Source organism: Heterodontus francisci, chromosome 10 (assembly GCF_036365525.1).
Source record: "Heterodontus francisci isolate sHetFra1 chromosome 10, sHetFra1.hap1, whole genome shotgun sequence".
Classification (NCBI taxonomy): Eukaryota; Metazoa; Chordata; class Chondrichthyes; order Heterodontiformes; family Heterodontidae; genus Heterodontus; species Heterodontus francisci.
Window position 1 is genome coordinate 38,754,672 of NC_090380.1, and position 14,705 is coordinate 38,769,376.

Sequence of the window (14,705 nt, forward strand, 5' to 3'; positions counted from 1 at the left end):
CACCAACCTCGAAACAAGTTGAAGCATGAACTGGGTTCCAACGAATTGCAAGTCTAACCGGCAACCAAAGACTTCACAGCGAACTCAAAGGACAGTAAAATAGAAACCCATCTATTGCCTCAAACTTTTCCCCTTTAGTCTTTTCTACTTTTCTGTCTCTATCTGCGTGTGTGTTTATCGCGTATGCATGTTAGCGTGGTCACATTGCATATTCATAGTCGGTAACCGGATTAGAGTTTAAGATTAATAAACTTTTATCTTTCTTGTTTAAAATGTAAGAAAACCTGCCTGAATTTATTTCTGTGCCTTACAATTGGAAAGCGGTGAACAAGGATTCACGAAGGGGGAGCTGAAACACGATGTTTTTGAAAAAATGAAACCCTGTCATGGTTAAACCAGGCAAAGGCTGAAAGGGAATCCCTAGGCCTTCTCAACTGGTCGTAACACCTTTATGAAGCATATGAAACAAACAGTCAGGTGAAAATTACCAGAACTGTGAATTTATTATTTAATCCTGCTTTAGGATATTTTCAGGATGGTAGCCAGTTTGAATAAAGGTGAGAGAGAGCTTATGTGACATAATATGGACTAATGAGATCCCCTCATCAAAGTCTAGAGACCTTCATTAAAATTATATTTATTTCCACGCCTGTTTGTTTTGAAAGAGATAAGGAGCTGGATTTTATCAGTCCTTTGGAGTCAGGCTGGAGGGCGTAGGGCTGGTAATATGGCTTGGGAAGGTGTCGGGAAGGGAGCCTGATGTCTTCCTGCCGCCATAGCATATTATCAGTGATGGAACCTCAGCAACATGGCTGCCAACTGGGTAGCCAATTAAGTTCCCAATTAAGGGACACCTCCTGCCCCTGCTGGCATTTTACCGGCATTAGGCGGGGCTGCCGCTGCATGAGGAGACTGTCAGGTAAACCATGGCAGCCTCCCAGTTGGTCCCCGGTGGTGAGGAGGCGGGTGGGGGGGGGGGCCCTCCTTAAAGGCTACTTCATGGCTCATGGAGGAGCCCCAAGGCAGCAATGGCCAGCCTGGCAGCTAAGGCACCGCCCACCTGCCTGCCTGGACTTGGCTTGCTGAATAAAACTTACCTTGTCTTCAAGTGTTAGAGGTGGCACTTCCGAGGCTGCCAGTCTTCTGATTGAACCGGCAGCTCTGGGAGGTGGGCTGCCTTCCTCAAATGGATAGCAATCCCGACTGCAATGGCCTACAATTGGCCACTGCCGATAAAATGTTGCCCCAGGGTTGCCCGCTGCAGCGGGGGCCGGCTCCCACTTTTGGTTCCGGTGGCGGGACTTCATTTATGGTGATAAAATTCAGCCCAAGGTAGTTTGAACGGGAGTTACAAATGGGGAATAGAGGGAATAAGACCGGATTATAAGACACAGACAATCTAAAGACATCAAGTGACAATCTAATTTAACTATGGAAAGTTAATTCCAGTTATCGGTTACTGATATTCATTCATTACTTTGCCAGCATATTGTTACCAGAATGTTTCAAATCATTGTCTGAATCATTATCAACAGCATTTTCATTACTTACTCAATGTATTTGAGAGAGACTTTCTGGGATTGTTTGGTGCTGATAGTCAAAATGTACATCTGTAATGCAGCAAGTCGGAGAGCTACATCATACTTCAGCTCAGGCCCAAATCTCTCCTGCACCACATCATTGCAACTCTGACAAAAAAACAGTAGGGGGGGATATATCACCAAATCATCACACAAATAAATACCTTCAAGGACACCTGCCTGAGATAATATCAGTGATTCCCATCACCAGGCCCTGTTATATACTTGTAACCCAAAGCGATTAGATTTGTAGAACAGCTGTCGCTTCTCAATTTTGGATTTTTACAGCATTTATTTCATATTTTTCTGTTTCCCTATTTCTTTAATGATCTGCTTAGTACACAAGTAATAAACGGTATAGAAGAGTTTACAAATTGTAATTTTGTAGGAAGGTCACATATACCAATTTCATTTTAAGTTGTGTGTGTCACCTTGGTGAGCAGTCTGCAGCAGGAAGTGGAGAAGCTCTGTGAAAATCTATGATATTGATTGCTGTCACTCCACCCTAATTCTGCAAGTTCAATGGATACTGTATCGTTCGGCTAACTCTTTAAATGAACAGCATCAACTGATTGCATTTCAGGAAGGAAAATCATCTTCCCCTTTTCCTTTCTGTTTTCTGGTGTCCACCATGGATGTCAAAATGGAGAGGTCAGCCTGTGAAGAACAGGGAATCCACTTCTACTTTGCTCAGTTATCTGCCAATTAAAAAAAGCTCACACACATTAAGTGCTACCTACAATGAACATGTTCAGACTTTATCTATGAAGTTCAGTTTTATGGTTTGGGCGGGTGACAATGTTCATCATGGGCTGATCTCTTGTTGCCTTTGGATCCCTCACAGCAGCAGCAGGAGTTGGAGGTGAAGAGCAAAGGTCAGTGATCATGTGCTGAACCATGCTTTCAGAAAATTAATCTTTTTAATAAATCTTTATAACACATGCCACCAGGAAGGAAAGGTTTCTGGAAAGTCCTACCTATATATCTGAGGGGAGCTGCAAGATCACAATGAGAACCTTGGTGGCAGGACTGTATCTCCAACGCAGAGGTCCTTGGGGCGGCCGGCACCCCCAGCTTATACACACTACTGAGTCAGCGGTGCTTGAGATGGCTTGGCCATGTGAGCCGCATGGAGGATGGCGGGATCCCCAAAGACACATTGTGCAGCGGGCTCGCCACTGGTATCGGACCCACCGGCCGTCCATGTCTCCGTTGTGGAGACGTCTGCAAACGTGACATGAAATCGTGTGACATTGATCACGGGTCGTGGGAGTCAGTTGCCAGCATTCGCCAGAGCTGGCGGGCAGCCATAGAGACAGGGCTGGATTGTGGCGAGTCGAGGAGACTTAGTGGTTGGCAGGAGGGAGGACAGAGGCGCAGGGGGAGAGCCAACTGTGCAACAGCCCCAACGAACGAATTTCTCTGCGGCGCCTGTGGAGGAGCCTGTCACTCCAGAATTGGCCTTTATAGCCACTCCAGGCGCTGCTTCACAAACCACTGACCACCTCCAGGCGCGTATCCATTGTCTCTCGAGATAAGGAGGCCCAAAAGAAGTTAGTTGCACACTTACTGAATGTTCTCAATGTTTCCATTTTGGGGAGGCACTGAATGAGGCCATTGACAGGAAGTGGAAGTCAGAGTGAGATTCATCTAGACCTTTTAGACCCTCTGGTGCCTGTCTAAGAGTGCCCTCTTAGAATAAGGCCTAAAAGCAGGCTGTACCCACAACTCCTTTTGACTATGAACAGACCAAAAAATGGGAATGGAGAGGGAAATGCCTTTCAAATTGGGTGTCTCACACCTCTTCCCATGACCCAAAGTATGACTATTTTAGAACCCTTTTCAGACCCTTGTGCTGTTACGCATCAGAGGTGACTATTTTGGTTTAAAAATGTAACCCACTACAATAAATGTTGCTTTTAAAAATGATTGTAGTCTGAAATATTAAGTTTTTGACATCTGTGAAGTATCTTGGGATGTTTTTCTACATTAAAGGTGCTATATAAAGGCAAGTTGTTGTTGTTCTGTAATCCGTACCACTCTTGATGACCACAAATTCATTTCTCCCATTTCACTAATGTTGACGGCTTTGCTTTTATACAGAATAGATTAGCCCAGAAATTACAGTTGATGAGATTAGCAAATGATCATTTAACTAGTATGGTATTCCTCTGCCTGTTACTTTAATGCAGGTGTTAATCTATTCATTAAATTGAGTTAACACTTCTGCTACAAAAGAAGGCAAAGGAATGTGATAGGTGATTCCATGATCTGGCTTTGTGTCTGTAGTTTCTCAAGGTGCGATCCATGCAAACGCATTTCTCTGTTGTAAATTGTGGAATCACTGCTATCATTAGAATTCAGGTTTGTTCATGAATCTCACCAACAGTAGGTTACTGTGTTCTTTAAAAAAAAATTTGAAAACTTTAACTTGTCAGTTGACAACTATAAATGTTTAAATTACAGTCCGGTAGTCGACATTGCCTCACTAAACCTCTCTGCTGCTCTACCTCTCTTGCATCCTTTAAGATGTTCTTTAAAACTTAACTCTTTGGCCAAATTTTTGGTCATCTGACCTAACATCTCCTTACTCAGTAGTTCAGTGTCAAATTTTTAGCTTCGTAATGCTCCTGTGAAGTGCGTTCGGACCTTGAAGGCACTGTATAAATACAAGTTGTTGTTGGACATTGATGGATACGGTATATGAAAACAAAACCACACAATGTATCAGAAACAAAACTGCCAGGTCAATTAGTATCACAGTATGCACACACTTCATTGGACACACTTACCTGAACATATAAATACTCAAACGCAACTGCATCTCTCCGTAGCAAATCAATAGGATCCTTTGGGACAAAGCTGATTCGAAAAAGACACTTCATCTTGTGGGAGCCCGGCCTCTGTGTCACCTAAAGCAAAGTAATATCAGATGCAGGGCAACTGGACAAAGACCCCAAAAGCTACAATAACAGAAATATTTTAAAGAGAATGTAGAGCACAAAGCCCCATTACTTAATTATTTATATCAGCCATTATGTTGATGGTTAGCTCAGTTGGCTGGATGGCTAGCTTGGGGTTTAGAATAATACCACTAGTGTGGGTTCAGTGCTGGCTGAGGTAGACTTGGGAACCTGCCTCTGTTGGCAAAATATGGATGTTAGTCTGTGATGCCACCACAACTGAAGCAGAAGGTGGATGACTTAGTAACTGGTTGATTTCAACTTGCAGCAGCATCTTAATATTAAGCTAAATGATTTAAAACAGAACTATGTTCTTTTCAATTCATTGAATTCTCAAGTTTGGTCAATTGGCATTGTTTTGTTCAACTGCAGATAAAGTTGAAAGCCTGAACTGTCATCTCAATGCAATCATGCATCCTTTACATAAGCAATTCTAACACTAGCTGTCTCAATCCCACTGCATGTTGTCCAGTGCACTCACTCAGTAACATCCCTTCATATTTTTCTTTAACTATCTGAATTGTTCTTTGTGTGCTGGTTTTAACATGCACAGATGGGAAGGAGTGGAAAATATCCTGTTATGAAATAAAATCTTATGTAGTTAACATTAAAACAGGTCTTGTCATGTTTAGTGTAACATCCAATATCTGTGAAAGCAACTGATTCATCCTTTGATCTGGTAACAGTTAGATTAATTGTTCTGAAGTATGACTTGATGTATACAGCAAATGACATGCATTCAGCTGTCACTTTTGAGCAGAAAAAAGGGAGTTTCTGCTGGAGTTTCTCGTCTGCATTGTATACTTTTTTGTATCATTACATTTTAAACATTGTTCATATCACAACATAGGCTTATATCATTGGACTTTGAGTAATTCTTTGCAAACATCTTGTGAGCTTTGTCTGGATTAATAACTGATCAATGGGATCTTATAACCTTTGTGCCATTTGTGAACAGCTTTATTAATATTTCTTTGAGATCCCACATCAAAAGGAATTTGTGTTTAAAAGCTGAGGTTTTACTCCAGAGCAGAGTTAGTTTGCAGACCCAGTAAATCTTAATATAGGACAGCTTTCAAGAACCAATAAGTTAGTGCAGGAGGAGTTTGGAATGGAGTTTAAGACCAGAAAAGACTGCTCTACTGAGAGAAGCAGTATTAAACAAATTGTCATTTTAATGGACTTTCTGAAATGTATGTACAAGTGCATTATTTTTGAGTTTGCCCAATGTGTTCTATAAGACAAAAGTATATTGCAGAGGCTGGAAATCTGAAATAAAAACAGAAAATGCTGAAAATACTCAGCTGATCAGGCAGCATCTGTGGTGAGAGAAACAGAGTTAACACAACTTCACATTGTCTATCTCTGACACTTCCCTTCCCATCCTTGACTTCTCTGTCTCCATTTCTGGGATAGGCTAACAACCAATGTTCACTATAAGCCCACTAACTCCCACAGCTACCTTGACTACACTTCCTCACACCCTGCTACCTGTAAGGACTCTATTCCATTCTCCCAGATTCTACATCTACATCGTATCTGTTCGGATAATGCAATCATCCATACCAGCATCTCTGACGTGTCTTCCTTTTTCCTCAACCGAGGATTCCCCCCCGACTGTGGTTGATGGGGCCCTCGACTGTGTCCATTCCATTTTACGCACTTCTGCTCTCACCCCTTCCTCTGTCTCCCGGAGTCATGATAGGGTTCCACTTGTCCTCACCTTTCACCCCACCATCCTCACTATTCAACAGATCATCCTCCACCATTTCTGCTATCTCCAGTGTGATGCCATCACCAAATATATCTTCCTTTCTCTTCCCCTTTCAGCAATCCAAAGGAACGATTACCTCTGTGATACCCTGGTCCACTCCTCAATCACCCCCAACGTCCTGTCCCACTTTCCTATGGTGCCTTTCCATGGAAGCACAGGAGATGCAAAGCCTACCCTTTTACCTCCTCCCTTCTCACTATCCAAGGCTCCAGACACTCCTTCCAGGTGAAACAACAATTTAGGTGTACCTCTTTCAATTTAGTATACTTTTTTTGTTACTTATGATGTGGTTTCCTTTACAATAGGGAGACCAAGTGCAGATTGGGTGATCGCTTTGTGGAACACCTCCATTCAGACTGCAAGCGTGACCCTGAGCTTCCATTCACCTGCCATTTTAATTCTCTGCCTTACTCCCACTGTGACCTTTCTGTTCTTGGCCTGCTGCAGTGTTCCAATGAAGCTCAATGTAAGTTTGATGAACAGCACCTCATCTTTTGAGTGGGCACTTTACAGCCTTCTGGACTCAACATTGTGTTCAACAATTTTAGATCGTACCCTCTGCCTCCAGTTTGTTTCATTTTTCTTTTCTGATTAGGTTTTTTCTCTCGATTCGCTCTTATTTCCTTCCCTTTTCCTCCGGACGGCAGTTATTCAGGATCCTTCCATTCACATCTCCTTGTGGCACATCTTTTGCTTCTTTACTTGTCCCATTACCACTCCCTTTGGCCTTGCACCATGAAACCTATTGTCATTTAATCTCTCCCGTTTTCTACCTTCCCTTATGCTCTTCTTCCCGTCGTCCTCCCTTTCACTTGCTCAAAACCTATTACGTTTCAAATTTTTCCCAGTTCTGATAAAAGGTTACGGACCTGAAACGTTAACTCTGCTTCTCTCTCCACAGATGCTTCTGACCTGCTGAGTATTTCCAGCACTTTGTCTTTATTTCAGATTTCCAGCATCCGCAGTATTTTGTTTTTATTCTAGTAGAACTCCAGGACAGGGCAACTGCCTTTTGCTAGCTGCCAGTTATTTGTAATATTTTAGAACACATGACTAATATTCACCGCAGGTGCTAGTACTGGTTAACACTCAATGCATCTGTACAACATTCCTCTACTTGCTATTTTAATGGCAATGTCAACTTCTCTATTTTAAGTGGATTAACACCTCTACTGAAGTAATGGCCAAAGAAACTTACAAACTTGTTAAGCGTTCATCTGCTGATAATGCCAATAGCACACTTACTTTTGAATGACAAACTTTTATCTTATCCTAAGGCACATCTGCATACTTAACTGGTAATATTCTTTCTAGTTTGAACAGATCAAGATTGGTTTCATGCCCAATTGAATGTGCAGTCCCACAAGAAATGAATGGGTCACTGTTAGACACAATCAGTTCTTCTGGTATCTGTGACATCAGCAGAGTGACTCCTGGTGGGAAGGAGGCCTGAAATTATTAGATTCAATGGGTCAAGAAATTTGAACATCTTTTTAATGATAATGAACTAACTTCTGATAATAGCTTAAAAATGACTTTACCAGGGCATAAAGGGTTAAATTATGAGGGCAGGTTGCATAAACGTGGATTATATTCCCTTGAGTTTAGAAGATTGAGGGGTAATTTAATGGAGGCATTTAAAATGACAAAGAGTCACGATAGGGTAGATACAGAGAAACTAATTCCTCTAGTGGGGGAATCTAGGACTAGAGGTCATAATCTTGAAATTATATTTAGGGTACATAATGGATATAAAGGCAAAGCACTGCAGATACTGGAAATCAAATAAAAACAGAAAATGCTGGGAATACTCAGCAGGTCTGGCAGCATTGTTGGAGAGAGAAACAGTTAACATTTCAGGTCGGTAATCTTTTTTCAGAACTGGAAAAAGTTAAAGATATAACAGGTTTTAAGCAAATACATAGCAGGGAAAGGTAGAGGGGAGGAAGGAATAAAAGGGAGGTTCTGTGAAAGGGTGGAAGGTAGGGGAGATTAAATGACAAAATGGATGACCGTGGAAGGCGAAAGGGATCCCATAAAGGCTGTGGATGCTGGGACAATTGAAATGTTCAATGTTGGCTGGTAAGGGTTTCAAGGGATGCGGAACAAAGGCAGGTAAATTAAGTTAAGGTACAGATCATCTATGATCTGAATGAATGGTGAAATAAGTTCAAAGGGCTGAATGACCTGTTCCCATGTTCCTATTTTAAGTGAGTTAATTCCTTTGTTACATGAGCAAACAGAAGAGTATAATATGAACACAGGAAGTACTTGTGCACCAGTATTTAGGCTTATTTTTTTCATATAGAAGCTGGGGGAGTGCCTTGCACAGAAATGGCTCCCAGACTTTCCATCCTGTTTAAGGAGACTGTGCCGCCTAGTCAGATGTGATGTGATGAGTGTCTCTTGCCTTGAGTAGTGTTTTCTAATGTCATTTATTACCTTAAAAGATGGCAGTTCAACAACACTTTTAAGAGCAATTACCTGAGTAAGTGTTTCCTGGTCATGGAGCAAGAGAAGTTTGGTTGCTTCTCCTTCAGTGCGCTGCTCAAGCATCAGAGAAAAATGTTCGATGCATTTGATGGACAGTTTCTCTTGAAGGGTCAGGATCACATCCTGTTAACACAGAAAAATAGTTCCATAATATTTGTTGTTTTCATTAACGTGGATTTAATTAGAGTTGAATCAATTATATCAAAATGCTACTACACTGGATCAACCATTGTTCTGGGCTGCCACAGACCACTTAATCTATCTGTGGTCTACCCTTATTTTGAAAAAAGGACAAACTGCTGCAAGAGGGACGACGAGGAGGGGAAGAAGGGCTTTCAGCAGGAGGCCATATGCAATCAGGGTGTTCAGGGAGCAATTCTCCTACATCAACCTCAGTGAGGAACAATGTGTGAGATGTCTTGACTTCACCAACAGTGTCTTCACTGAGATTTTCAATCAGTGCTGAGCAAAGACGAGAGTTCAATACATTTCATTCTTTTGCCAGAGAGGAAGAGGAGGAGCCAGCATGCTGCTTCGCGAGGACTGCAGGGTTCCCTGTGGTGCAGGGTGCCAATGATGACATTCACGACATTTTTTGAGTACCACACATAAATTCTGAAAATTAGCAGAATCGAAAGGAATTCCACTCCCTCAAGGTGCAACAGGTGTGTGACCATAGACAGCACATCATGTGGGTCAATGCCTGGTATACTGACAGCAGTCTTGATGCCTTCATTCTACAACTGTCTGCTGTGCCATCTGCATTTGAGCCACCACAGTAAAGCGTAGGGTGGCTACTGGGTGACAAAGACTATCCTTTGACAACATGGCTCTTGAGGCCAGTGTACAGCCATTGTACACATGGGCATCATGTATATAACGAAAGTCATGCTTCCACATAGAATGTGATTGAGCAGGGGTGCTTAAACAACATTTCTGCTGCCTGGACCATGCTGGAGGAGCCCTACAGTACTTTGTAGAGTGTGTGTCAAGATTCATCGTGATCTGCTGCATGCTCCACAACCCCGACATCTTGAGGGCACAGCCCTTGCCACCAGCTATATGGCAACCTGCTGAGGAGGAGTAAGGGAAGAGGGAACCAATATAAGCCCTTTCTGGCTGGGCTTCATGTGATTTGACTTTGATACCAGTGAACGCAATTTCACATTCACCAACAGTTCCACACCTTCGCTCTCCTCTGTTATTGACCATCGTAGTGTCCGCTTGGCCACACTGCTAAAATATAAGCCACTGCAAAATAAACATTACAAACCAAATTTAAAAATCAATTGATACCATATGGCATTGCATACAAATGTCAACTAATCACCCATCCATGTGCCTTTGTCTGGACTAGTGGTTCCAGCATGACTGGTGGAAGGCTGCTAAATTTCACTGGGGGAAACTGCAGATGGCCTTGTAAGATGACGTCTGATATCTGACCCTAGAAGGCCCAGCTTTGGACTGCAGCATTTCGGCATGGCAGCAGCAGTCTGGGCTGGCTGACCGGCAACAGCAAGGGCATTGATGGAGTGGCAGTGGTGGGAGCACAAATTCTGTCAGCCTGAGAGAAGACAGCAGGTTTGTTCTCCATGAGGCCATTGTCACTCCCTTGGGGTAGCACCTCAGCAATCCTAGTAATCTGTTGAGGACAGGTTGCTGGACTGCTGTGAAACCCCGCCAGCCTCTTTGAACACTGGTATCCGCAGTTCTGAAGGCAGCAGTCTGAACTTGTGTGGCAGCAAGCTTGCATGACTTCAGTCTGTGCTCCCACTGCAGCACCCAGACATTGGGCAGCTTCTCCCTGTGCTGCAATGGAAGCCGAGACATCAACCATCAGACGCTACATTGTGGTTGGATCTGCAAGTGTGCTGATGGAGCTGGCCATCAGTTCCATGCTGGAAAGGATGGGCCCCAAGCTCTGCACAAAGCCCTGTTCCAAGTTAGTGCCAGACTCCTCCATACCCCTTGACATTGACCACAGATTTCCTAGCAGGCCTGCCAATGCACTAAGCTTTTCATTGTGCTTACCCGTCAGCCTTTTTCTGTATGTTGCCCATCGAAGTCCTCATCCAAGTTCTCCGCAGCGGAACTCATGCATGACCTCACACCTCACCAACGAGCTGTCATCTCCGCTACCCTTGTCCCCTGCCCTGGCTGCAGGCCACTCGTGTCTGATGTCTCACCACCTATATACCCGTCTCTAAGCTACCCTCTAAAGTATGTGCAGTGTGAATATCTGAGCAGGCAGCTCCAAGTGTGAGAGCAAATGGCTGTGGGCTGAATTTTATGGGGCTCCCGGAGAAGGGCTAGGAGGCAGGGGGCCCATAGAATTGAGACAGGAGGTGGGGGCTCGTCGCCTTCCCATCGTATTGCAATTTTGTCGGGGGCGGGATAGGCCTTCCTGCCCGGAGGCCACTGGAGGCCCTTAAAAAGCATATTAACAGCCACATAGGGGGGCTCCATGACATGGGAGGTCACCCAGTAAAATGAGGCAACCTCCCTGCTGGCTTGGAGGGAGAGGGCCATCCTCCATGGGCAAACTGTGGCCCATGGAGGGCCTTCCGCCATCAAACAAACTACTTCCCTGGACCCCGCCTTCCCCCATTACCAAATGCCCACCCACTTCACTGAGGCCTGCCAGACTGGCCCCGGTGACCCCGTCTCATTTACCTGAGGTCCAGGTCCCCAGCATTGGGCCCGGGTCCAAGGCCTCTGCAGTACCAGCAATGGCCACCGCTCCCAGTGCTGGCGCTGATACTACTGAGCTGCTGGCCCTGTGATTGGCCATCAGCTCTTGGAGAAGGGATCCCCGTCTTTACAGGGACAGGGATCCGAGCACTGGGCTATTAATTGGCTCGGTGCTGTAGAATCGCACCAGGGAGGCTCCAAAAGGCCGCTGCTAGGATCCCCCATCTTTTCGGCCCGGCGCCAGGAGCCCCACTGTCGGCACAAAATTCAGCTCTGTGTTTCTTCTTCCTAACTGTCATTCTGCTCTTCCATGGGCCAGATTTTATTCCAGAAACGGGGGTCCTCAATTGGCCTGGGGTGGAGAGGCTGTCCTTGGCCTTCCTCACCTCAGCCTAAATTCAAAGGTGTCGGAAAGGCGATGGCCACTCTGCCCGTCTTCTTACACAATTTTATAGGCCCCCTGCCTCCATTCCCTTGCATTGGGGGCTCATAAAATTCAGCCCCACATCGAGCTCTTCTGGTCAGGTTGCAGTTCTTTGGTATCTGAAAGGAGAAAGACACAAGGATAGGGTTTGTGGTGAGGGTTGGGGGGAAAGTAAGAGGTACATGTTTACACCGTCTACAGCTTGTAAATCAGTCGAAATTGTGGGATGAGGGGGAAGTAGGATGTGAGGAGGAGGATGTGGTATAAGGATATCATCATCTTTGATGTTTTCAGCTCCACTCCTGGCCATGGCCTCAGCCATAGCCACTCCAATGATGGTGACCACCACCTCCTCCATCAGGGTAAGGATATGCAGCCTTGCCTAACCCCTGCCAGTTAGGTGCCAATGCCCCTGGTTATGCGCCATCTTGTCCTGCAAGGGAAAGGAAAGTGTGTCAGTGACTGTGATGCATTTTGTTTAGACGATGTGGCTGTCAGGGATGAATAACTGCCAGTTTGTAAAAGTTGTGGATGTGAAATTTGCAGCAGTTCTGTGAGGGTGAGGTGAAGCTATGAATGTTAGGTACGAGTCATGATTAATAGAGATCAGTGGTAATTAAGTGATGTGGGTGTGGTATATTGAGCAGTGTGTGAAACTAGTGGTGCAGTTGGTGGGATATGGTATTTGAAGATACATTCACTAACTTTGAACACTCATGTAAGGTCATTGAACTTTTTGCAACACTGCATCCAGGCATTGATCACCATAGCTATCTGCTCCCACTGCTTTTGCAAAGTTTGTCTGGGACACCTCCTGGGCCTCTGCAGCTCGAGCACCTCTCTCCCGCTCTCCATCTCCTGCACCAAGTCCTCCAGTGAAACATCGAAAAATCTTGCAGCCCACTCTCTTCCATGTTTTGCCTTGCTTCTGTCTTTCCCAGTTCAGAACCAGTTGTATATTGACTTCCAGTAGCTGCTTCAGCCACATTACTCCTCTTGTTTATGAGGTACAGGCTGGCTTTAAATAGTGCAGGCTAGCTTTAACTCATGATAGCCTCTCATGATTTTGCACCCCCTTCTCAGGCATGCAGTCACTCAACAGCGCACTTAGCGCTGGCTGCACGTTACAATCATTTAAATTCGCAGGCAGCACAAAGTTTGCATGCTGCCTGCATCGGGTGTAGTGTAATCCTGCATTGTGATCCCCTCGACTGTTTTTGGGCTCTGTCCAATTTTGCAGCCCTATTCTCGAACAGCTGCTTGGGTCTGAGGGGAAAGTGATTTGAACAGTTTCAATTTCTAATCAGCAAGTGTCCATATGACGAAACTTTCAACTTTAACTAGAACAAATCTCACTCAGGTAGGATATAAGGGCAGCTGGTGTTGGGCATTTTAAATCAGACCACATTGGTAGGAGTGGCTTGCTCTTATGCAGTGGGATAAACGTACATTGTTTGGGGCTGAGTAAAGTGAGCTTCACTCTGCATTGAAGCTGTGTATAGCTGGCCTGGTGAATGCTTCATGCTGGCACTGGCTGCCCAAAGCAGAACCAAATGTTTCATTTTCCAGAAATAGCCATGCCATCAAAAGAATTAAAATTTTTCTTAAAATGAAACAGCAGCACAACAAAATCAGAGATTTTGTGAATTTAGAATTTTTCTTTACTTTTACAATTACTTGCTTCTTCATGCTATTGTTTTATCAACTTCTCTGGTTCCTTTCTCTGTCATTTTCTGGCATTATCCCTGAATTTAACTTATCCTCAAAAGGCAACACGCAATGTTAAGTTGCTGGGTGTGGCATCACAGTGCATATGCTACAGGACTAATACAAAGGACTATACTACTAATCCTAAAGATGTGAGTTCAAATCCTACCATGGCAGTTTGTGAATTTGAATTCAGTTAATTAAATAAATTGGGAATAAAAAAAACTAGCACCAATATTGGTGAGCATGAAGCTATCAGATTGTTACAAAACTAAACTGGTTTCCTAATATCCTTTAGGGAAGGAAACACGTTATCCTTTCCCAGTCTGGCCTATATGTGACTCCAGATCCACAACAATGTGATTGACTCTTATCTGCCCTCTGAAATGGCTTAGCAAACCTTTCTGTTGTATCAAACCACTACAAAAAATTACAAGAATAATTAAACTGGACAGAGCAGCCAGCTTACGTGAGCATTGGATTCAAACAAATACACACCCACCCCAGTCAGCTCTGCAAAGTTTTCCTCACTAACAAGTGGGGCTTTGAGCCAAAATTGAGAGAGCTATCCCACAGATTCATACTCACAAAATCATATCTTTCGCCCAACATCCTAGAATCCTCCATCACCATCCTTGGATATGTCTTGTCCCATCGGCAGGACAGGCCAACTAAAGGGGCAGCACAGTGGTATAATGTTCAGGAGGCAGTAACCCTGGAAGCCCTCAACAGTAACTCTGGACCTGATGACAGCTCATAGCATTTGCTAATGACCCCTACCATCAATATCCTGGGGTCACCATTGACCAGAAACTTAACTGGACCAGCCAAATAACTAGTGGCTACAAGAGCAGTCAGAGGCTAGATATTCTGAGGTGAGTGACTCACCTCCTAACTCCTCAAAGCCCTTCCTCTTTCTATAAGGAGTGTGATGGAATACTCTCTCCACTTGCCTGAATGAGTGCAGCTCCAACAACACTCAAGAAGTTTGACACCATTCAGGACAAAGCAGCCCACTTGATTGGCACCCTATCTACACAGTCCAACAGTGTTACAATGTGGCTCCAGTGTGT

The 14,705-nt window shown here is 44.3% G+C and overlaps 1 protein-coding gene across 1 annotated transcript in view; it reads right to left on the reverse strand.

The window, feature by feature from the left end:
- frmpd4 (FERM and PDZ domain containing 4) overlaps positions 1-14,705 on the reverse strand; it is a 703,387-nt gene that overhangs the window by 33,329 nt on the left and 655,353 nt on the right. The window contains exons 8-10 of the mRNA XM_068039872.1: positions 8,802-8,933; positions 4,373-4,492; positions 1,552-1,688 (exon numbers count right to left, since the gene is read on the reverse strand). Of these exons, the coding sequence (XP_067895973.1) occupies positions 1,552-1,688; positions 4,373-4,492; positions 8,802-8,933 (389 nt within the window). The remainder of the gene's footprint in view (positions 1-1,551; positions 1,689-4,372; positions 4,493-8,801; positions 8,934-14,705) is intronic.